Raw genomic sequence first — 25,083 nt, 5'->3', positions numbered from 1 at the left:
AACTTTTTATTTTTCTGAAACATTTAGAGTCTCAGGCTGAACTTTTAAAATAAAACAGGCCTGGGAAACTCACACCAAAGGCGTGTCACAGATTTTTCCTAACAAATCTAGATGAATTCTTCCCTTTTTAAGGTCTCAAAAATTCCTTGAGATTTTTGTACCGGTTAGTGAGATAACCTTCTTAATTCATTTGATAAACTTACTGAAAACCTAAGAATTTCCAATTTCTGGAGGATTCAGACCGAGAGAAAATAAAATTGTTTTGTTTATAACATATAATTTTACCAAAGTATTATCATAATTAGTTTGAAAGGAAGATTTTCCTACTCCTGGAAAACATAAGATTCAAATCTGTAATTTTTCAGATAGAAACCATAAAAATTACAAGCATATGCACTGGTCCATTCAGTCCTTTTGTTAACTTTTGTGAAGTCATCAGGTTTTCCATTAGAATATCAGGACATATCAGAATGTTAAGAACTCCATATAACTTCTAGGATATCTGTATTAGAAATTTTACCATACATTATAACCTGAGTGGATTTATTACTCATTTGATAATTTTTTATGTAATTTAACCAACCAAATAAACACAGTTTAATATCTCTCTTTAGGATGTTTCAGGGGCCCTCTGAAGCACCCCAAAGTTAGCTAGAGGTCAAAAAACTTCAAAAGAATTCGATTTAGGGAGTTTTATCGAAAAGATCAATTGAAAGGGTTTAGAACATTTGGTTAGATTTAGTTGATGTTGATTGGTGTATCATTCAGCTTGTTGATGTGTCACAGTGGGTGTAAATACCAAGGCTCAAGGTCTAGTGAAAGTCACCTCTAACCAGTTTTCTTATTGCTGTGTCATTCCTAACAAAATCCATTTATCTAACTAATTGTAACCCAATTTTAGAAAATCCTGATAACATAACTGTTTTTAGTATTTTTTCATATCTTTTTTTTTTTTTTAACTGAAAACACACTTCCTACTTTCCTTTAGCAACCAAGAACTAACTTTTATATTAGCATTTTATGGATAGGTCAGCATAAATACCAGTGATAATTTCTAAAACCCTGTTTTCTTAAAACATTTTAGGGTGGCACCAAACATTATTCATTTATAGTCCCAAATCTCTTTAGTTTTTCTGGAAAAGGAAATCAGTGTTTAGCAGTAAATGTTTCAAAATCTTATTTTATTTGGAAATGACCTAATTATTCAAAAGACTTCAATACTTAGTTTAACACAACCCTTAGAAATTCAAGTTATGCCAATCTGGAGAAACTGTTTTAGACAGATATTCCTAAAGCATAATTATTCATAATAGAGCTTATCTAAAAGCTCATATCTCATTTACGTTTTTTTAGAAGTTTCTGCACTCGAGGTAATTTCCTTGTTGACAAACTTGTAAAAGATATAATATTTAACTTATATTTAACCTAGGTACAAAGAAAATATTCTACTTAATGTTAATTACTCTAAGACATGTCTATTAGATAGATCAACAAACAAACATTAATATCAGGTATTTAACACTGAATATTTCCCAGTTCACATGAACCTGGAATTTACTGTTTAATTTAGTTATTTGATTTTTAAGCGCTTACCTTTCTTTAAGCCAATTAAATAGAGCTCATTTACAAATTAACCTCAAAAATATTACCCAGAGACAAAGACAGACCAAGACATATTTAGACAGACACAGTGCAAGATCTAGCTTCATTATCTAAGTTTAGTCATGAATTAGATATTACAATATAAAATTTTCTAGTTTATAAAAAAAAAACAATTGAAATAAATAAAATTTTTAAAGACTTTTCCCCCTTTTCCCTCAGTCTCAGGAGTTAGAGATGATATAGATAAGTGTTCCTGAGAGCCCTGGTCTCAAGGCACAGGGAAAGAAAATCAAGTTCTAACAAAATGGCAGCAGGTCTAAACCAAACGGTGGCCAGACAAAGCAAAATGGCCATCAAAAATCACAACACAGAACACAGAGTTAAAACACACACGTATAAACCTAGCAGTCCTCATCAGACAGTCCCTTAAATACAAGAATACAGTCTCTCAGAAAACCTCCTATGGAGACACAGAACTTACGATCCAAGTACTAAAAGACCTCAGGTCTTCAAAGATTTCAAAGGGAGGAAAGGAAGCCAGGTTGAAAGAAGAAGGGGGAGGAGGCAAGAAAGGGGGGCAAAAGGGGTGGCCTTACAGACATCTCAGGCCACCTGCAGATACCCAGGCATACGGGACTTTACCCTGGGCCTCCAGAGGAGGGAGGACTGGAACTCAGCCCTACCAGAAATCAGACCAGAACAGAACCAGAATTCGAGTTCTCTGCCAAGAGGAGGTGGTCATTCTCCAATCCTCAGCTCAGGCTGAGGCCCTTCAACCAGATTCCTGCATCCAGGACCGGAGGACTAGAAAAACGGGGAAGGATAGGAAGGGTTAAGGAGAGGAAAGTGAGAGGGAAGGGGAGAGAGGTCAATAGAGTCTCTTGTTCCTTTCTGGTCGGGGCCCTCTGGCCAGTTGTCTGCATCAGGAGGAGACCAGGGACTAAAGGGTCCCAGTTGCAGCTGCTGGGTCTGGCCCATTGGCAGGCAAGCTGGCCCCTGAGTACCCCAAGTGGTCAGGATGTCAGTCTTAGCAAAGAAGAGGCCCGCCATTTGTTGCAGGAAGGGGGACCCCTTCCAGGGCCCGAAACTGGGCTCTTGTCTACCACTCAGAAATGAATTGTCCGAGGAGACACGTGTGCTGACAAAGCAAGAGATTTTATTGGGAAAGGGCACCCGGGTGGAAAGCAGGAGGGTAAGGGAACCCAGGAGAACTGCTCTGCCACATGGCTCTCAGTCTTGGGGTTTATGGTGATGGGGTTAATTTCCAGATTGTCTTCAGCCAATCATTCTGACTCAGAGTCCTTCCTGGTGGTGCACGCCTTATTCAGTCAAGATGGATGCCAGAGGATTCTGGGAGGTGGTGGACCTGTCTACCTCTGATGTCGTCGTCTTCTCATCCTGGTGTAGATGAGAAGTTTTGGCTTTTCCCAAACTCTTCCGGTTGGTGGAGGCTTATTAATTCCGTGTTCCTTACCAGGACCTCCTGTCGTAAAACAACTTATGCAAATGGTTACTATGGTGCCTGGCCAGGGTGGAAGGTTTCAATCAGTGTGCTTCCCCTAACAATGTGTGTGAAAGTGTTTTGCAGACTAGAAAGTGTTCAGGTGCTGCTTTGTTTTTCCACAAAGTTTCAGCTTTTTAACAATTTTTTATTAATTTTAGAAGTCACCAGATTTACCATTTGAGCCGTTTTTAAGTGTCCAGTTCAGTGGTATTAAGGACACCCACTTAGCTGTACAACTATCATCACCACCCACAGAATGTTTTACATAAAAAATGAAACCCTGTCCCAATTATACACTAACACCCCATCCTCCCTCCCCTCCATCCCTGGCAAGCACCACTGTATCCCTGGTCTTCATGAACTTGCTCCTCTCAGGACCTCATGTGAGTGGAATCATACAGTATTTGTCCCTTGTGACGAGATTTTCTTTCTTTCTTGTTTACTTCCTGTGGTAAAATATATACCACATAAAATTTACGACTTAACCATTTTCAAGTGTACAGGTGAGTGGTATCAAATACATTCAAATGTTGTACAGCCATCACCACCATCCATCTCCATATTCTTTCATTCTAAAAACCTGAAACTCCATTAGACCATAATGCCCCACTCCCCCCTCCCACCACCCCAGCAACCACCCTACTTTCTGTATTTATCCATTGGACTACTTTGCACACCTAATTAAACAGAAAATACAATAAGTCATTTGTGACTGGTTTATTTCCCTGAGCATAATGTCATCAAGGCACATCCAGGCTGTAGCATGTGTCAGAATGTTCTTCCTTTTAAAATAAAAGAAAAAAGCTTCTTCCTTTTTAAAGTGAATGATATTCCATTGTACATATAAACCACATTATTCTTATATTATTTTTCTTGCTTCCACATTCTGGCTATGGTGACAAAGGCAGCCTGGCAGCGAGTGGCCGAGACCAGTCATCTGTGCTGTCAGTGTGACCTCAGGTATCCCCTCTGCTTGGATGACTCTGAAGCCTCTCTAGTCACATGCTTAGCCTGAAGCTCCCTACCCACTCCCACTGATCCTATAAAAGGGGACAATGACAGGCAAGCGGGTTTCTGTAGCCATCCTGGGGGACTTCTCATGGGATGCTGTGGTCAAGCAGAGCCCAATTTCATAGTCACTGAATCTTTAGGGTCTCCAAAAGTTGTGGTCTCAGCTCATGTCCCTGGATTGAAGTCTTGCTGAATCCTCACTGATTTGAGTCTGCAGCTCCCATGGTTGCACTCCCATGAGCTTGTTTTACTGAGCCCACGAATGTCCAGCATCCATTCTGCATTCTCACAGAGGAACTTCATGACAACTGGACACAGCATGTAGATTAGCTGAGTTCTGCATCTGGCAGTGGTTTTATGGAAAGTAAAACTTCCCTAGACAGGGAAGTAAAAAAGATAAACTCCTGATAGTGTAAGAGAGAAGAATCAGTAAGAGAGAGTTTACTGGAAAGAAAAAGGATGAAAAACAAAAAGTAACTTTAAACAAGGAGTGGAGTTTACAATAGGCAAATGACAACCTTGGTTTGAATCTTGGCTCTTTCCCTGAGTTGCGGGAAGAAAGCCCCCACCTCACCCCTCCCCTTGGCTGCCTAATCAGCAAAATAAAATCAGACTCCTGGCCTAATTTCCAGGGTGATTGTAAGACCGAACTGTAGTGTGTGGTCCTCATGGGATAACACCCATCACTCCTCTGTCTCTCCCTCAAAAGCTGAGAGGAGGTGACCATGATGACTGGGGCATTTTCTGGGATGAAACAGCCCTGATGGAAGAGCGGGCGGGCCTCCAGGGAAGGTCCAGGCCCTCTGCTGTCCCTTCTGTTTGGGCACCGGCAGTCCACCAGGACTTATGGTAGCACCACTTAGGTCCCCCAGGAGTCTAGCTGCATGACTCTCAGGTTGTGAGAACTTTCCTTGCTTCTTTATCTGAGAAATGGAGCCTGCACACGGTCTGTGCTCTCTCAGCCCTCCATACACTTTGGCTTTTTGATCAGGAACCAAACAGGAAATAACACTGGTTTTCGGTTGCAACTTTTCTGAGTTGCAAGGTCACTAGCCTTCCTGTAAAAGTCCTCCATTTGGAGAGAAATAGATCTATGGTCAAGTAGAAATAAGCCAGGGTAGAGAAGAGTAGCATGCTCTCAGCCCTTTCCACAAACTTGGCATCCATCCAAATGGCCTTGACCACCAAGGCTGGCCTCCTCAGGCAAGTTGCTAGACATGAAGGCACTAGTGTTGCCCTTGTCAGCAGGGCTCAGTCTGAGGGACTTGATCGAAAGAGTGGGAGCCGGCATGAAGAGAGTGGCTGAGGGGTGGCCTTAGGCCCCTCTCCCAGGTACCAAGGGAGCAGAGCAAGGACAGGGGACTCTGCAGGGGAGGTCCTGGAGGGCTTTTCAGAGGAGGTGATCCCAGACTTTGGCTTTACAGGGTGAGTATGATTTCTCCAGGTTCGATGCAGCAGGTGTCCCTGGCAGAAGGACCTGCATGAACAAGCCCTAGAAGGCACAGTGATGTGACCCTCAGCAGCAGCAGCAGCATGACCAGTATGCGGTGAGGAGCTGGTGTGAACTGGAACTGTGCCACGTGCTTGTGGCATGAGGGTGAATAAAGCAGACAGGCTGGTGAGCGGGTGGTGGGGAGGGCTGAGGGGTTGGAAGGACGGCCATGGGGTGGGGGAGTGGTTGGCCAACGGACTCATGGTGTGTTGGTGGCAGGTCACCTTCAAGGAGCCGAGGCAGGGTGGGCTGTGTCAGAAGGGCGTGGGATGTCAGGGCTGGGCTTGTTTCTCTAAGGGGGCAGCAGGAGGGTGGGAATAGTTCTGGGCGGGGCCTGGTGGGGGCAGGGTGTTGTTAACTTGAGCCACTCAGAAGTGAGGGTTTCGCTTTCCCTTTAGGTTTTCAGAATATACCTGGGACCAGAAAGTGTGTGTGGTTTATTGCAGAGACACACAGAAGGCAGTTACATCTGCAGAGCTGAGAACAACTGGATCTTGTTCACACTCAGCCAGAGGAAGACTCCTAGGTAAGCAGGGGTGGGCAGGACCCCCACCCATCTCCCCATCCTCAGGACGACTGTCTGAGCAAAAGGTGATTGTCAGTACAGAAGGGAAATGGAACCTCAGGGAGGTGAGGTCATGGCCCAAGGCACAGGTTAAGCAGGGGCAGAGCCTGGATGTGGAGACAGGTGTGTCTGCGTTCCTACAAAAGCTTTCCTAAACCAAGATGACACAGAGCATAGACAATGTAGGTCTCACATTGCAGTTTACTGGCAGAGGGTGATCTGGAAAGTGCGGGATTCCCATAGATGGAAACACTCAGGAATGTGATGACACCGTCAATAAGAAAGAACTTTTATCAAGACAGACAAGGAAAACAAATCTAAGTACTCCACCACAGGTAAAAGAAGTGTGGTGCTGTGTTTTCACGAAGCTGGTTGCTTCATGTCCCAGTAACGGGTCCCACACCTCGTATTCTAGCCAGGCTGTGCCCGGGAGGGTGGAGGGAGCCCTGGAGGCCCTGGAGCAGGAGAAGCAGCAGAGAAGAGACAGGGAAACTGCCCAGTGCTGGGAGCTGAAGAAACTCCACACAAATAGACCTGCAACCAGGAAAGTGCAAGATTCCAGAGGGGTCTGGAGAGGAACTGGTGGAGGCAGCAGGGGGAGGAGGCTTTGGAGTGGGAACTCTAATTACAGGTAACATTTCACCTGGTGAGGCAGGTGGGGAAGGCATTGCAGGGGGAGGAGCAACCTGAGTGAAAGCCTGGAGGCTGGGGGGAATCAGAGTCCAGGGAGCTGGGAGTCCTCCAGGCCCCTGGACCAGGCCCTGTGGAGTCAGAAGGGTGAGAAAGACAGGAGTAGGAGCATCAGGAGGGCCTGGTGATGGGCTAAGGACTCTGAATCTGACCCTGCCTTTACCCCTCCTATCCCTGCCCATAGAGTATGCGCTATACCACGTGGAGGGAGATGTTTGGTAGAGTCTCTGTCTGCCCACGGGGAGGGGAGGGCTCTCTGTCTGGCCATGCGGTTGGGCAGGGACAGGCTTCCCCACAGTCCTCCCTTTTCCCAGAAACAGTCTTTCCAGGAAGTGACCTGGAGGCTAAAAGAGGAAGACACTTGCAATAGAAACCCAGCAGAAGGGAGCACCGCCCAACATCCACACCCAGCTGTGTCCCAAGACAAAGGTCAGGACCAGGACAAGAATGGGAGGGAAGGACAGAAGGATAAGTCAAGGGTCATGATGCATTTGCAATTCTTTGGCCTCATCCAAGAGCTGGCCCTTCTGCTGGAGCCCTCCTCTTCTTTCTGGCTTGAATTTTCCTTCTCATGTTTCATGACTTCAATTGGCTGCCCTGGCTCCTGGGGTCCTGCAGCTTTGAGGCAGAGAAGGAGGCAGGGGAGCAGCCAGCTCTCCTCTCCCACCTGCTTGGAGGCAGGCCTCCTCTGTGAATACTCTTCCATCCACAAGGTCAGTGCCTCTAGCCTCTGCCACCAGGCACACTCATTAGTGGACAAGCTGATGGTTACTCTTCCTGAGGGACAACCCTGGGCATCACAGAGAGAAGGTGATAGAAAGATAGATTCTAGGATGGGGCTTAGGGGAGGGCATTTGGGGGAGGCTCTAAAGATACAGGGCAACTCTAGATTGGGTGCTGCCGAGAACAGGGGTCAGGTCTACCAGTGTGAGTCTCAGTGACTCCATCTGTGGAGTTGGGGACCAGAGTGAGGAGAAAGGTGCAATTGGTAGAGAAGGAGCAGTCATGCTTTTCAGCCAAGGGAGGGGTGTTTCCTTGGTGAGGGTGCAGTGATGGGTGTTTGCTGTCTCCTTCACTCCTGCTCTTGGGGTGGCCCTGTGTGAGGCTGAAGTTCTGTGAAAGCCTTTACATCCAAGAGGAAAAGAACATCACTCTGTTGTGACACCAGGCCAGCTTTGGGATGTCAGGGGTTCTTTCTTTCTCAATCCTTTATAAACATTCATGTGAATAAACAGAATGGAATATCCCCTCAGACTTCAAGACTGCTCTTCTTATTAAATTTGTTTCATAACAAAATATTTCCTATTATACTTACTCTTCTCTACATCATGAAAAGAAAAGAAAGAAAGATACCAGCTCAGTCCTGTCCAACTCTGTAGCTCCATGAACTGTAGCCCACCAGGCTCCTCTCCATAGGATTTCCTAGGCAAGAATACTTGAGTGGGTTGCCATTTCCTTCTCCAGGGAATCTTCCTGACTCAGGCACTGAACCCACATCTCTTGCATTTTTCATCTCCTGCATTACCACTAGTGCAGTTTTTAAACTTTATGTCTCCCTTTTTGGCCACACTTTATCTAAAGTCCCCTCATTTGATGATATTATGAATTCATGGCCTTTCACAGACACATCAAGACCCGATGAAATATATTTATAGTAACATTACCTTTTATTATTATTATTTTTACTGTTATATGTGGGTGCCCCTTCTGACCACTTCTCTGAACATATTCAAGAGCATCCTTGCTTCTACAGGAGTAGAGAAGCCAGCCTGCGGGATTCACCTCCCCTGCAAGGGGTCTTCCTTCCTTTGATGGACAGAAGCCCATGGGTGCATATGTGGGTGGGCAAGATGCTGCTGGACAATATCTGTTTAAGGTCACAGTTCACTCTCATTATTCTGGTTTGACCCTGTTTTCATGCCTAATTTTTAGAGAACTTGGTTTCATCAACATGAACATGCCTCCTACACTGACAGTTGTCACAGCAAGAGTCACACTTATTTCTTATTGGCACTTAATTCAACTGCTTCCATCATCTTTAAGGTGGTGGTGCTAGAAACCACTCCATTCTTATGGGTTACTGAATACTATAAAGTGACTTCTGCTGTCTTAGGGTTTCCCTGGTCGCTCAGACAGGAAAGCATCTGCAAGTAATGTGGGAGACCTGGGTTCAATCCCTGGGTGGGGAAGATTTCCTGAAGAAGGAAATGGCAACCCACTCCAGTATTCTTGGCTGGAAAATTCCATGGATGGAGGAACCTGGTAAGTTATAGTCCATGGGATCACAAAGAGTCGGACACAGCTGAGCAACTTCACTAGTAGCTGTCTTAGAGTTAAAACAACCAAAAATCCTAAGTGCATATGGTTTAAAAAAATCAATCTGTACAGAGAGGTCTACTCATTCCTTCCCAAGGGAAAGCTATTTCTTTCAGTTCAGTTCAGTTGCTCAGTCATGTCCAACTCTTTGTGACCCTATGGACTGCAGCACGCCAGGCCTCCCTGTCCATCACCAACTCCCAGAGTTTACTCAAACTCACGTCCATTGAGTTGGTGATACCATCCAACCATCCCATCCTCTGTCGTCCCCTTCTCCTCCTGACTTCAATCTTTCCCAGCATCAGGGTCTTTTCCAACGAGTCAGTTCTTTTCATCAGGCGGCCAAAGTATTGGAGGTTCAGCTTCAACATCAGTCCTTCCAATAAACACCCAGGGCTGATTTCCTTTAGGATGGACTGGTTGGATCTCCTTGCAGTCCAAAGGACTCTCAAGAGTCTTCTCGAACACCACAGTTCAAAAGCATCAATTCTTCAAAGCTCACCTTTCTTTATAGTCCAACTCTCACATCCATACATGACTAATGGAAAAATCATAGCTTTGTTGGCAAAGAAATGTCTTTGCTTTTAAATATGCTGTCTAGGTTGGTCATAACTTTTCTTCCAATGGGCAAGCATGTTTTAAGTTCATGGCTGCAGTCACCATCTGCAGTGATTTTGGAGCCCAACAAAATAAAGTCTGTCACTGTTTCCCATCAATTAATTGCCCATCAATTTGCCATGAGGTGATGGGACCAGATGCCATGATCTTAGTTTTCTGAATGTTGAGTTTTAAGCCAACTTTTTCACTCTCCTTTTTCACTTTCATCAAGAGGGTCTTGAGTTCTTCTTCATTTTCTGCCATAAGGGTGGTGTCATCTGCATACCTAAGGTTCTTGATATTTCTCCTGGCAATCTTGATTCCAGCTTGTGCTTCATCCAGCCCAGCGTTTCTCATGATGTACTCTGCATATAAGTTAAATAAGCAGGATGACAATATACAGCCTTGATGCACTCTTTCCAATTTGGAAACAGTCTATTGTTCCATGTCCAGTTCTAACTGTTGCTTCCTGACCTGCATACAGATTTCTCAGGAGGCAGGTCAGGTGGTCTGGTATTCCCATCTTTTAAGAATTTTTCACAGTTTGTGTGATCATACAGTCAACAGCTTTGGTGTAGTCAATACAGCAGGAGTAGATGTTTTTCTGGAACTCTCTGGCTTTTTCAATGATCTAATGGATGTTGGCAATTTGATCTCTTTTCTGGTTCTTCTGCCATTTCTAAATCCAGCTATTTCTTTAGATAGTTAATCAATGTCTTTAAATCATATTTGGAGAAGGAAATGGAAACGCACTCCAGTATTCTTGCCTGGTGAATTCCATAGACAGAGGAGCCAGGTGGGCTACAGTCTAAGAGGTCACAAAGAGTCAGACACAGTGAGTGGCTAACACACACAAATGATATTACTACATTGGGAGGTGGAATCGTGTGACAATGGGCTCAGGAGACAGGAATCTGGATTTGGACTCTGACTCAGCACTAGCTGAGTGGTTTGAGTAAATTACTTAACCTCTCTGACCTTCAGTTTCCTTTCTTATAGGATTGTTCTGAGAACTAAAAGTAAGTGAATTCATATGAAGCAATTGGAAAAGTGCCTGGTGCATAGTGGGGTGTCATCAACGGCAATAGCTAATCAGTATTAGGTATTGCTTTTTTCATTTTGTTAACTTAAAAATTTGTATATTATTTATTTATTTCTTACTAGGAAAAATAAAGATTTCATTTATTTTTACACTTTTCTTATACCTTTCCCCATCTTCTGCTTATATCATTATTTCTCTAGTTTTATATGCTCTATTAGGAAGCTTTGCACTTGTAAACATTTTATTTACATATTTATTTGTTACACTCTCAACTGGAGCTACTATTTCTTTACTCCTAGCTTTGTAAACAACTTTTCCCTTCAGAGCTTCAGCTCCCAAGTTCTAGAAATGTATTTTAATTTTTATATTCATTAACTGAATTGTTAAATATTACATATATATATATATATATATATATATATATATATATACACACATATATATATATATATCAACAATACTTCAGTTTTAAAACAGCATCCAAAATAATCAAAATGGGAAAACCATGACTTGGACATACATTAATTTACCTTAGATTAAAAAAAAAAATCAAACAAGAGAGTTTATATATTTGTGACATTTTAATACATTTTTTTTAGAGCTGCTGCTGCTGCTAAGACACTTCAGTCGTGTCCGACTCTGTGCAACCCCATAGACAGCAGCCCACCAGGCTCCCTCATCCCTGGGATTCTCCAGACAAGAACACTGGAGTGGGTTGCCATTTCCTTCTCCAATGCATGAAAGTGAAAAGTGAAAGTGAAGTCGCTCAGTCGTGTCTGAATTTTCGAGACCCCCATGGACCTTAGCCTACCGGGCTCCTCTGTCCATGGGATTTTCCAGGCAAGAGTACTGGAATGGGTTGCCGTTGCCTTCTTTTTAGAGCTAAATTGTACCAAATAGCTGCTCGTGCTTCTGGGCAGAACTTTAGTTTTTCCTGATGTTTCTAATTGGCTTCATTTTCACCCCTTGCTCTGTTTATCTTCAACATTTCCTCCGTTTCTTTCCAACTGTGCCTCATATGATACCGCGTCCTCTGTCCCCACAGACTCTGGACTTTTTATCGCATTGTGGACTGGTTTCTCTCTCAGTCTGATGTGTGTCCAGTTGCAATCTTTGCATTCCCTTCTGGCTGGCTTGGTGTTCCTGACTCCTGGATCCCACGTCTATCTCTCTTGTGGGTATCCTTTATCTTCCTCCATAATTACACAAACACACCACCTATTGTTTTTTCCTGCACCTCAACTTCAAGTAACTTTCTGAAAAGGCTGGCAAAGAGTGAAGGCTGCTGTGAATATGGGATGGGATGTGGGGTTGGTGAGCTTGTCCCCTGCTCTCCCCTCGGCCTCCCTCTCATCTTGCCCCCTCTCTGGGGCTCTGCCCAGCAGACCAGTCTTCTCTCCTGTGAACACGCTCCCTGTTTCTCTCCCTCTCCTGCACTCCTCTTTATTCAGCTATCACTTCTCCATCCAGTGAGTCTTCAAACATTTGTTGAACTCTCTGGTCTCCTATTGCCCCCATGCTTGTCTTTATTAGCAGCAGAGGGATGAGAGGCAGGCTATGGTTCTTGAGACCAGTGAGTGGGGAGGAATCCAATCTACCAGGGGCAAGACTTCTGACCTTGGCCAAATCATATAACTTCTGTACTTCAGCTTCCTTATGTGTAGATGGGGATACAATGTACACATATCAAATGTTAATGGAATAACATACAAGTTATTATATGTAAAGTTTCAGAGCCAACACCAATGCAGAGCAATGACCACAAACACAAGTCACTCTTATCCACGGCTGTTATTATACCTGTAAGTACCTTTACTATCATTTCAGTCAGGTCTCAAGAAGGAAGAGTTGACAGAGGCTCTTTTGCCTTCTGAAAACAGTAGCTAAATGTAATCAGCACCTGCTTTCCTTCTTCTTCTCCCATGGCAAGATAATCACATGCAGAACCAAAATAAATTTTTTATATATAAAGACCTGAGCTTTTTTTTTTTTAAAGACCACTGAGAATGGGAAAGTCTGAAAGGATGGACACCCTCATATATTATGAGTGCAAACATAAATTATGACAGTGTGTTTGCATGACAGTGTGGCTCTAGGTATGAAAATGTTTTAGGTATTGATGCCTTGTGATTTAGTAATTGTACTTCCAGAAATAGCTTAAGGAAACAGTCTCAAATGTGAGTGAAGTTTAATACAAGGAGAATGTTCTTTATTATTTACACAAGGTATTAGAGACAACCTAAAGTCCAATAGTCAAGGGAAGAAAGCAGAGAGGACAGGGCACCATTCAGGGTCCTCAGCCAGGAAGGGCAGGGATACAGGAAGTGGGGTGGGGCTGGTGGGACTCTAGGCCCTTGTGAGATAAAGGCTCTTGCAGAAGCAAGGAAGACCTGGGCTGTCAGAGTTGCACCACCAGGAGCTTTGTCAAGGCTGACTCGAGCCTGGGGAGCAAGATATCGTTTTAGAATGAGAGAGTCATTTACCAATAAACATATATCCACAAGTAATTATTTTCATATATTAAATGGAGTAGAGTATAATCATCACAAACCTGGGATCTGGATGAGAAAGACTTGGGTTCAAGTCCAGGCTCTGGCACCAGTGTGAAAAACTGGGCTGACCTAAAGTTAGATTAGTTTCAGGAGCCTGCACATCATAGACACTGGATCAACATCACCTATTACCAGTTAGTAACAGAGTTGCTCCAACCTCATGTAATTTCCAGAGTATTCCTTCCTATCTATTCTTCTGTCTCTGGCTTTATTACTCCTATAACTTCACAGAGGACTGTGAAGAGGACTGTCTTCTCCTTGTACCCCAACAGGATAACAGGACTATGACTCGGAGGAAGTTGGACGGAGATGAGTAACTTTCCTTAACTAGTGACCTACAGAGCCCAGGAGATAGAGAGCCACGCTGGGTTAAGTCCCCGCTGGCACTGGTGGCCGTCCCAGGGGAACTCACCAGAGACCTCAACCCTCACTGCTCCTTGAAGCCACTGCTCACTCGTGATCGGGCCCACATTCTGTTTTCTCTTCCCCAAGGGTGAGGTTACACCTCTTTCCAGCCTGACGGAAACAAGGAGCTGAAGGGAGATCTCTGAGACCCTGCTGCTGCCATCATGAGCTCAGAAAACCTCGGAGACCGCTTAGGTAGGCAGCTGCCTCTTTTCTGGCCAGTTCCTACATGTGACCCAGAATTGAGGGTGGTTCCTCCAGGCAGAGTTAACATACACAGGAATCAAGAACGAAGAAGGGGATGGATAAGCATCCTGGAGACCCCCAGAGGGGCTACGTGGAGTTCCCCCAATGGGGGTGTGTCCACAGAGCCTCTTTCCCAGCCCTCTCCTTGGGGATCCACTTGCTAGGTGCTCTCTTCCTCCCCCACTGCCCTCTAGCAAGTGACTCAGAAGTGAGGCCAGGACAGCTCATGGGGAGGGGGACAGCAGAGAGAGTCCCCAAGGCCAGGCAGGGCAGTGAGAGGAGGTCCCCCAGGGTCCCTGGAGCTCCTCCTGCCCTCTCCCTGGCCCAGCCTCCTCCTGCTCCCAGACCCTGGGGCATCACCACAGACACCATTCCTTCAGCTCTCACCCTGCCGCCCACCCAGCCGCTCTGCAAGAGTCCCCGGACAGTGAACTGAACCCCAGTCTGCCTGTGCCACCTCCCACCTGGAGGGGAAGGGTGACCGGGTTGTTCACAGGATCACATCTGTGTCCACCCCTCCTCCACCTGGCTGATCCCCTCCCCTGCCCATCCTGAGTGTCTCTGATTAGGATCCTCTCACATAGCAGTCTTACTCAGCGGTGGGTGGTCCTAAATCCTTTTTTAGGATGAGGTCACATTGGTTTACAGTGTTCTATAAGTTCACGCAATCAGCACTAGACTTCTCCTTCTGTGTGTGCTGCGGTGTGCTGCTGCAGCCTCTGCTTAGCTGCGCAGTCGTTCTCGACGCTTTGTGACCCCCAGGACTGCAGCCCACCAGGCCCCTCCGTCCATGGTATTCTCTAGGGAAGGATATTGGAGTGGGTTGCCAAGCTCTCCTCCAGCTGCAGCATACTCACCACCAAAACTTAGTTGGAAAAATCCTTATTCGCAGAATGAAGAAATCACAGGAGTTTAAAATAAGGAGGATTCAAAGTCATGCCCATGAAGTGTCTGACACTTGACCTTGGGTTCCACCTCTGAGCTTCCTGCTCACTGGCCTTGGCTTGTCCCTTCTCCCGTCTCACTTTCTTCTTCTGTGAAATAAGAATAATGCCTCTGTGTGTTCATGTACCAGGAAACACATCTTACATCGTCTCCCAGCAGCCCCCCCCCATATATATACATACATATCCTAGTGCCTACGTCTTACCTTCAGTTCCATAACCTCTAGATCCCTGAAATCACACAGGGATTTTGGTAACTCATTTGAGCAGTGATCTTGCCCTGTACTGATCCGAGGTTAATTATTTTCATCACATTCTTTATCCCATTTAATGTGAATATTCTTTTGTTTCACTGCCAAAACACGAAAGCATTCATTTGCAGGGTGCTGCCAGTCTCTGCTAGAAGTGGTAACTCACAAACACACAAGCCCTGTATTCTCTCTCTCTGTGTGTGTGCATGTGCTCATCTGTTCATTTGTGTTCAATTCTGTGTGATCTCATGGACTGTAGCACGCCAGGCTCCTCTGTTCTTGGGATTTTCCAGGCAAGAATACTGGGAGTGGGTTGCCATCTTTTATTCCAGGGGATCTTCCCAACCCAGGGATTGAATCCACAACTCTTGTGTCTCCTGCATTGGCAGGGCAATTCTTTACCACTGTACCACCTAGAAAGCCCTCGTTCTCTTTCTAAAAATTAAAATTGTAGATTCCTGGAGACATCTAAATCTTGGGATTAGATCATGATTCTGGAGGTTTGGAAGTCCAAGATCATCAAGGTAGTGGTGGTTTCTGGTGAGACCTCTCCACCTGGCTTGCAATTTCTAACTGCCCTCTAACTGTGTCCTCACATGACCTTTCCTCTGGAGGAGAGGGCAGGAAGAGAGAGAATCTGGTATCTTCTTTTGTAATAAAGACAACAATCTTTTTGGATTAGGGCCTCACACTTATGACTTCATTTTACCTCAATTGTCTCTTTAAAGGCCAATCTTCAAATACAGTCACTGGAGGTTAAAACTTCAACATATGAATTGGAGGCTGAGGGTGGGAAAAGCAGGTCCATCCACGACCCAGGTGACTCTACCAACAGTGCCCAGGTGATCACTCCTCAGGAAGATGAATTTTAACAATTTATACTAAAGAGCATTTAAAAAAAAATTTTTGCTCTATTTGTTACAGTTATCATATTATGATAACAAAAGCAGATCATTCTTAAGGCATAAACTTTGTTTATTAATTTAAATAAAAATATATGATCCCCGTCACACATAGATACAATTCTGAAAGGTTACTTCCATGAGCTGTGAGCGAATCTGGTATCCTTGGCCTCCAAGGAGAAGACTTCAATCTGGAGCCACAGACAAGGCTGGATCACTCAGAGCTTTTTTGTAGTAGAGTTTTATTAAAGTGTAAATGAGGTAGAGAAAGCTTCCAAGATAGACTTCAGAAGGGAACAGAAAGAGTGCCCCCTTGCTAGTTCTTAGCAAGGCGTTATATAGCCGATAGCAAGCTGCTAATCGGATAAAAGAAATGCCTCAGACAGAGAGTGTTGCACCAGGCTCCTCTCCCACAGCATGCATTTTGAGATAGAATGGCACAAGGGGACTCACCTCTGGCCATAAAACAATTGACATGAATCTTGAAGAAAGGCAGATTTCCAAGCAAATGAATAGTTTCATTAACACAGCTTAAGAAAAACATTTCCATGAGAAATACACGTTGGTTAGCTCAAGGTTTGAGAAAAAGTTAAGTTCAGGGTGCACCAGGTGTCGTCATGGCAACACAGGATTACAAGGAACCTTTTAATCTCATGGAGATAAGGGGGGGGAAAAGGTCTGCCACTAGCAGTTTACTTCCTCCTCCCACTTGGGGACCCCTGTCCTGCCTCCCTGACTGTTATCCTTTATTTCCCCCCTTTTCATTTAGGAGAATATGGCTACTAGGGAAAGGAGTGGCAATTCTGTTCAGACTGCTTCGAGATGGCCAAGGACACAGACCCTAAATTGTTGAGGCAGCATGTTCTGCTTACCCTCATATTGAGGATCTTGGATCCAGGAGGCCCCAAGCAATAGTTGGAGAAGGCTGTGGCACTTGGAGGAGCTTGAACAACCATTTGTAACTTAAAAACCTTCATGCAGCCAGAAACAAGTTGAATCAATCAAAATATATATATTTGGAAACTATGCACCTGATGTGCTAAGTCACTTCATCATGTATGACTCTTTGCAACCTTAGGTACTGTATGTAGCCCGCCAAGCTCCTCTGTCCATGGGATTCTCCAGGCATGAATACTGGAGTGGGTTGCCATGCCCTTCTTTAGGGGATCTTCCTGACCCAGGGATCAAACCCACATCTCCTACATCTCCTGCACTGGCAGGCAGATTCTGTACCACTAGTGCCTCCTGGGAAGCCCAACTATGCACCTAGTATCATATGATACCAGAGATAAGGCTGATGTCCTCAGAGAGTACATGGATCCTTGGTAGTCAATGATTAACCTAGTGAATAGCATAAAACATTGGGGAATATTGGGAAAACTAACAGATTTCTCTGGACACGGTTTATCTTGTCCTTCTGAGAGATTGGTAGATGTAGATGAGATTAGTTTAGAAAAGGGGTCTCATTTAGTTCAGAGAATCGTCAGAGTCCAGTATAGTTCTGGGTTAATCAGAGACTAAAGAACCTTTGTAAAGAGAACTAGCCTTGGGAATCAAGCAGTCCTATTTTGAATTAGCATGTTTTGGTCAAAGGTATGGAATTAATGATGAGCATTGGTTAGGAATTTCTGTAATGTCCTCCAATGACAAGTGACCACTAACATCCTATTTCACACTATTCCTTGATGAGAGGTAGGTAGAAGGCATAAAGAATATTCCCAGCTATAAAATAAACTGCACTCCAATGCCTATGAATCCTAAGATAAATATTTTCTTAAATAGAAGAAACTCACTGAATGAAATGATTGCTAAGCAGAGCAAATGCAGTCTACATAAAACTAAGGTAAGAAACCTCTTAATTACACAGGAAATCAATGGAAGGATTAATGATTTTAAGAGAAGAATCATTTTTCCTGTAGCCCCAAAGCTATGAATGATATCTTCATGAGCTTGGGCCACCTTCTCCAGTGAATACCGGGCACGTATTACTGGTCTCAACTAAAGAATTCATTCCAGCTTGGAGGGCTGCTGCAAATTGCTGAAATTCCTCCTTGGAGGATGAAGGGAGAGCTACTCCTTTTATGCTAGATTCTTTTGTCATGGATCCTGTGGGTTTATTTCAATAGCACCTCTGCAGCCAACAACTATTACTTGTCCTCCATGTGACAAAAAATTTAAATCTTTGCTAAGTTTGACATTAGCAAACATTTCAATAATCACATCAACTCTTTTTTCACCAACAGATTTCTTAGTTTTATCAATATAATTAGCATCTTTGTGATTAAACACTTCGTCAGCTCCATTTTGCAAAAAAATCTTTTGTCCTTCCTCAGTAGTAGCTATGTCCAGAATCTTTAAGCCATAAGCTCTAACCATTTGGCCTGCTGCTCTTCCAGCTCCTCCACTAGCCCCAGAACACTTTCTCCAGCTTTCACACGGGCACTGTGGAGCAGACTTGATAAGCAGTAAAACATGAGATGCTGATGGCAGCTCCTTGTTTGAAGTCCAGTTTTTTTGGGAAGCATGTGAACAGTGTGATGGGCTCCCAGGGCGTACTCGGCGTAACCCCCAGAGATCATCCTTATAGTGAATGCCACCTTTCTTGAAAGCAGATACATTCTCTCCAGCAGCTTCTACTATCCCAGCCACATCTCAGCTAAGAGTAAAAGGTAGAAGTGGTTTTATACTGTGAGTGCCAGAGAGAATATATACGTCCACTGGGTTTACACCACATGCTTGACTTTGTTAGAACCTGGTGGTCTTTCAGAATTGCTACAGCAACATTCAACTGGAGCTTCAGCACTTTGGACCCATGAAATTAAAAATTTCAAATAGCTTTCTTCAACTTCTGTCACCATGGTGATCTAGATACCTGTTCTAGAGTGGATTGTCAAAATCTCTGAGCCCTCCCCCAGGTTACACAGGGTTAAAAAAAAAAAAAAAAAGCTACCCAATACCATTTATGATCCACCACAAAATCTTCTTCGCTTTCCCAGTGACTCAGACAGTAAAGAATCTGCCAGCAATGTGGGAGATCTGGATTTTATCCTTAGGTTGGGAAGATTCCCTGGAAGAGGGAATGGCTACTCACTCCAGTATTCTTGACTGGAGAACCCCATGGGCAGAGGAGCCAGGCGAGCTTCGGGCCACAGGGTCACAAAGAGTCAAATAGGCCTGAGCAACTAACACTTTCCCTTTTTCTCTTCACAAATTCTTCTAACCTTATTCCCTTTCCTTTCATCTAGATATTGAGATCTTCTTTGAGGAAGTCACTGAGTGTCTCTGGGACATACTGAGCAGGGAGGAACTGCTTCTCTTGCTGACTGAATTCCTGAGGAAAATTGAGGCGAAGGCTGGTTTGTCCAGGTAAGCTCTATAGGTGTATTGGTGTATCAGGAAGGTCACCCACACCCCGCGGCACCAGAATAGGTTTCTTCTAGCAGGCACACCCCCTCCAAGCAGGACCCTATGGTAGAGGTAGGATGTTCCTTCTCAGTATCTCATGAGGAATGTTTCCTCCATGTCATTTGCTGGCAGTGAACAACCTCAGGTTGAGAAAAGATGAAACCTGTAAGGAAGGGGCAGGTTATGTGACCTTGGACAAATTATTGAGCTATTCTCTGCCTTCACATCATCATCTGTTTAGTTTTACTGTGAGGATACTGAGATCTTGCATGCAACGATCTTCCCATAATGACTGATACAGAGTAGGTATTCAATCAATATTAACATTTAAAAAGCTTTTGGGAAAGAATTTTCTTTCTGGTGATGAGAACCAAGCAGAATTTCCTTTGGGGCAAGTCAGAAAATCCTGACGCCATCATTTGTATTACTCGGGCTTATACCTAGATAAAGCCTTTCTAGTCCCCTTAAAAATGGTACCAACCTTGCAGGATCCTGCTGGCCCACAAAGCAGAGAGGCTGGAGAGGAACTGGGTGGAGCTGATGGTATCCTGGATCTCGCCTTGTCCAGCTCCTGGATTCTGGGCTTATGTGTTACAGTTTCAGATTTCATGTGTCCAGTGGGAATAGTAATTCAATCTGATGGGCTATGGTGATGGCCTCAGAGTGAACTGCAGGGTCAGAGGTAGGGAAACAAGTGCAATCATCTCATCCAAAGGGCTCAGGAAGGCCTGGACCAGAGTCAGACCCAGGGGTCACGGTGGAGCAGAGGGTCCAGGTTGGAGGACTAATAGGCAGCCTTGGGCAGCAGGACCAGGACTAGAGTGAGGAGAGTGGGCCCCAAGGACACAAAACTGAAGAGGCTGTGACCCTAGCAGAGGTCCCCTGAGTGGGAGGGGGAACATTTCTTCCCTCCCTGATGGGATCCCCTCATGCTGGGCTAGAGGGCCCTGGGTGACTGTGTCTGCACACCCTGCCTGGGACCTGGCTTCTCCCTCCATCTGGGACCCTCTTCTAATCTACGTGGAGCTACCCTGACAGTGGGAAGGCCATGTGGCTCAGGGGGCCCTCCAGGGTCACAATGAGTGGCTGTGATTGTGTGATCTCCAGGCAGCTGGGGCAGTGGATGGACTCAGGGACCTTCTGCTGGGAAGGCCAAGGACACAAGCCTTAGAAGACAGCAGATGGCAGACTTAAGGACTATTAAGGTGCCTCCTAGTTCTGACCTTGGGCTTTTTTTTTTCTTCTACAAATTCTAAGTCATAGAGACAGCCAATCTGCAAAGGGTGAGGGCACAGTGCCCAGGACTATGCTTTCATTTGAACCAATGGCGTATTTAGGGGATCCTCAAAACCCCCCTCAGGTTTGAGAATTCCCTATAGAACAGACAGGACTCACTGAGAGCCATCATGATCCCAGTGTATTACAGGAAGCCTGTGGGTTTCCATCAGCCACAGGGCAGAGTCTGGGCAGATTTCACACCCGAAGCTTCGATTGTCCCCAGGATTCATTACTGTTCTGGAGCTCGGTGAGTGGCAGGGCACAGGGAACACTGCCTGCCAGGGACACTCACCCGTTTAAAGACAAATTACCCTGACTTGTGGTCTCCAGCCCCTCCCAGAGGTCATACGAATGTCCTAGAGTCCAGCTCCTCCAGAGGCCCCATCACATGTCTCCTTGTCCTACTGAACAGTGGCCAAAAGGCCCAGGCAGACAAGGACACTGGTACCAGCCAGAATATTCTAGGGGCTTAGGGACCACTTCCCAGTAGCCAAGAGCAAAGATCAGGTTGACTCCTCACCACACACTGAGGCCCTTGAATGCAGGTTTTCTACATTCTCTTCGTTTCTCTTCGTTTCTCTGTGGAGTTCCCACTCAACAACTCTTTCGAAGTGCTGGTGTTGCCCTGCCTCTGAGAGGTATTTACCAAATACCTTTTTTTTTTTTTTGGCTGGGCCACATGGCTTGTGGGATCCTTGTTCCCTGACCAGGGACTGAGTCATGCCCGAGGCAGTGAGAGTGCAGAGTTATAACGTCTGGACCACCAGGGAATTCCATGCAATATCTCTCTTAAGTTACGAGTATCCTAAGGTGACTTTTGTTTATCTGTTAGAGGATTGAAGAAGTTTATGGAGCATCTAAAAGGTAAAAAATCTGTGTTTAATGTTGAAAGAGGAAATTTTACTTTTGTAAATTTCTCTTCTAATCGATTTATAGTACTATCTCTGTATTTATGCAGAATAGATATTTTTGAACCTATTTTACAGACCAGCAAACTGCCTTTCTAAGCCCTTGACCTTCACTGTTACAGGGAAGACATGAATGCACTACATGAATATCTGAATGAATTGAAAGGAGACTTGGCTGGGAAGGACCAGGAAACGCTCCCAAAAGAGCAGCTGGACAGGAGGAGGTTTCTGAGAAAGTTTCCTCGGGTGACTCAGCAGCTGGTGGAGCTCATAAGCAAGCTCCAGGAGCTTGCAGACAATGTAGACAAAGTCCACAGGGACTGTACCATCTCCAATGTGGTGACCCACAGCACCGGCGCTTTATCTGGCGCCCTGACCATCCTTGGCCTGGCTCTGGCACCCGTGACAGCCGGGGCCAGTATGGCGCTCTCAGCCACTGGGATAGGGCTGGGAGCAGCAACTGCTGTGACTGCTGTGTCCACCAGCATCGTGGAACATGTAAATAGGTCATCAGCAGAAAAGAAAGCCAGTCAATTGATGTCAATTGCTGTCAAGAAATGGAAGGTGCTCCTAGAGGTACTCAAGAGCAACCCCCACGTTGTTGTCACAACAGAGAAATTGGCAAAAGCCGAGAAACACCTGGAAAGAAATATCCATGCCATGGAGACAGGCGAAGCCAACCCTGACTCTGCAGCTAATGCAAACATCCTCGTGAGCCCTGGGAGAATCTCAGCCCCAGCCATCCAGCAGGTAGAGGCAGCTTTCAAAGGCACAGCTTCGGCAGTTACCAAAGGAGCCCGAATCGTGGGTGCGGCCACTGCAGGTGTCTTCCTCCTGGTGGATGTGGGCTTCTTGGTGAAGGAGTCAATGCACCTGCACGATGGCGCAAAGACAGCATCAGCTGAAAACCTGCGGCAGCAGGCCAGGGAGCTGGAGAGGAAGCTGGAGGAGCTTACCCAGATCTATAAGCATCTGCAAGAGGACCCAACTCCACCACCCCCAGAGCACTGAGGGTCCAGGGACACATTCAGGGTCAAGGTGCGGAGGTACCTTGTTAGGGGAAAAAGGAGAGTGAGACAAAATTGTTGGAGCTGAGGGTTAGGAAACTGGCATTTCTGCAGCTGAGCTCGGGAGGGGAGGGGTGAATGTAGGTTATAGATGGGGAGAGAGGAGGAGCCCAGAATAAGGGAGGAAGGGGGACTAGAGAATGGGTGGGGGCCGAGGGAGAAACCTCTTATTTTTTTCATACTATGAACCTTTTGTTTTGTATTGAGGAACAGGCGATTAACAGTGGTGAGATAGTTTCAGGTGGACAGTGAAGGGACTCAGCCATACACACACATGTATCCATTCTCCCCCAACTCCCTTCCCATCAGAAACCACTTACTTTGAACTAAAGAAGTCACTGGGGGCAGAATAAAAGGAGAGGCATGGGAACTAGCAATAAGAGACCAGAAATACAGAAGGGTTGAAAGTGGGAGATAGAGAGGTAGGATTGTTGGGATCCAGGAGAAGCAGCAGGGGCTGCTCTATTGCCCTTCCCAGGGTTTGACCCCCCAGCAAGAAGAGTCTCCTCCTGGCGGTGGCCTGGAGCCCTACTGCTCCAATCACTCACCTTTGATTCCAGCATTTTATCTCAATTAGGCTGTGACTTATTTTGTCTGCTTGTTTCTTTAATTGAAGTAGAGTTGATTTACAATATTCTGTTAGTTCAGGTGTACATTGAAGTGATTCAGTTATACATAATCTCTATATATATCTACATTCTTTTTAATTTTTTCATTACAGATTATTATAAGATACTGAATATTATTCCCTGTGCTATACATAAAGTCCTTGTTTTTTTAATCTATTTTATGTATGGTAGTGTGCATCTGTTAATCCCATACTCCTAGTTTACCCCTCTCTCTCTTTAGTAACAACAAGTTATGTTTTCTATGACTATGAGTCTGTTTTGGTTTGTTCATAAGTTCATTTGTACTCTTTCTTTTGGCCCTGCCAAGCGGTTTGTGGGATCTGAGATCCCCCGTGTGGGATAAATGTGGCCATAGCAGCAAAACCACCAAATTCTAACCACTAGACCGCCAGGGAACACCTAGACTATTTCTTAGATTCTCCATATAAGTGATATTATATGTCTGTCTTTTCTGCCTGACTTACTTCACTTAGTATGATCACCTCTAGATCCATACATGTTACTACAAAAGGCATTATTTCATGCTTTTTAGGGCTGAGTAATATTCCATTGTTTGTATGTACCACATTGTCTTTATCCCTTCATCTGGTGACAGACATTTAGGTTACTTCCAAGTTTTGGCTATTGTAAATAGTACTTTTATGAACATGGGGTGCATGTATCTTTTCAAATGGGAACTTTTTCTTTTCCAAACATATGCCCTGAAGTGGGATTGCTGGATCACATGATACCTCTAATTTTAATTTTTAAGGAACTTCTTTACTGTTTTCCATAACAGCCACACCAATTTACTTTCCCAGCAACTGTGTAGGAGGCTTGCCTTTTCTCCACATCATCTCCAATATTGATTGTCTGTAGACTTTTACTTGATGGCCCATCTGATTGGTAAGGGGATGATCCCTTATGGTAGTTTTGATTAGCATACACACAGGACGAGATGGTTGGATGGCATCACTGACTCAGTGGAGATGACTTTGAGTAGACTTCAGGAGTTGATGATGGACAGGGAGGCCTGGTGTGCTGTGGTCCATGGGGTCGCGAAGAGTCGGACACGACCCAGTGACTGAACTGAACTGAATAATTAGCAGTGTTCAGCCTCTTTACATATGCTGGCTAGCCATCTGTCTATCTTTGAAGAATGGTCTACATCGCACTTCAGGCAGCGGCTTCTTGATGACAATGGTGGTGATGATGGTGGTGGCAGCGGCAGTGATGACAACACAGTGGATGGAGCATCTGACAAGTATCCAGGTGCCCTTTGAGTTCAGGGTGCACTGAGACCAGTGAAGTTCCCATGGAATTCCCAGTGTTGTGTAGGAACAGAGATTGATTTGGGAAAAATAGTAAGAGGAAAGCAGAATGCACCAACAGATCACGGAACTAAGCGGTGTGTCAAGGAGATCAACCAGCCTGGGGCCAAGAGACAAGGCCTCTCTGACCCTCAGTTTCCTCCTCAGTTGGGGATGAAGTTAAACAAGGTATTCTAGGACCATCTGCCTCTCTCCACATTGTGTTCTACAGACTTTAGTTCAATAAATATGAGCTGATTCACTGAGGCTTCCTTGCATTGATTGATGAGCTCAGCTGGGCTCCGGATGCCTGACCTCCTTCCCCGAGAGCCTGTCTCCCAGGGTGTCAGGGAGCGCGTCTTCCATGGCTCCTCCTGCCTGCCCACTG

At 45.1% G+C, this 25,083-nt stretch overlaps 1 protein-coding gene and 1 pseudogene across 4 annotated transcripts; one reads left to right on the top strand and one right to left on the bottom strand.

The window, feature by feature from the left end:
* The first annotated feature begins 5,550 nt into the window (after positions 1–5,550).
* Positions 5,551–23,492, top strand: LOC122424039 (apolipoprotein L3-like). 4 transcript variants are annotated; one of them, XM_043441649.1, is made up of 7 exons: positions 5,677–5,714; positions 6,008–6,135; positions 6,590–7,293; positions 10,777–10,879; positions 13,864–13,971; positions 19,365–19,485; positions 21,833–23,492. In XM_043441649.1, the coding sequence occupies exons 5-7, from the start codon at positions 13,941–13,943 to the stop codon at positions 22,719–22,721; spliced, it is 1,041 nt and encodes a 346-aa protein (XP_043297584.1). In that variant the 5' UTR covers positions 5,677–5,714; positions 6,008–6,135; positions 6,590–7,293; positions 10,777–10,879; positions 13,864–13,940; the 3' UTR covers positions 22,722–23,492. The 4 variants fall into 4 exon arrangements, with proteins under 4 accessions (XP_043297582.1, XP_043297584.1, XP_043297585.1 ...); XM_043441650.1 differs by lacking the exon at positions 6,590–7,293; XM_043441648.1 differs by lacking the exons at positions 6,590–7,293; positions 10,777–10,879.
* Positions 16,251–18,970, bottom strand: LOC122423835 (annotated as a pseudogene).
* Positions 23,493–25,083: the final 1,591 nt, after the last annotated feature.

Source organism: Cervus canadensis, chromosome 21, assembly GCF_019320065.1.
Source record: "Cervus canadensis isolate Bull #8, Minnesota chromosome 21, ASM1932006v1, whole genome shotgun sequence".
NCBI classification, from domain to species: domain Eukaryota; kingdom Metazoa; phylum Chordata; class Mammalia; order Artiodactyla; family Cervidae; genus Cervus; species Cervus canadensis.
Note: the sequence above shows the minus strand (reverse complement) of the source record. Positions and strands in the feature narration are given on the sequence as shown.

Excerpts from the sequence above, each read along its gene's own strand:
- LOC122424039 (XM_043441647.1), top strand. Across the intron at positions 6,136-19,364 it reads AGCCAGAGGAAGACTCCTAG|ATATTGAGATCTTCTTTGAG; the intron begins GTAAGCAGGGGT and ends CCTTTCATCTAG. Across the intron at positions 19,486-21,832 it reads GCGAAGGCTGGTTTGTCCAG|GGAAGACATGAATGCACTAC; the intron begins GTAAGCTCTATA and ends TCACTGTTACAG.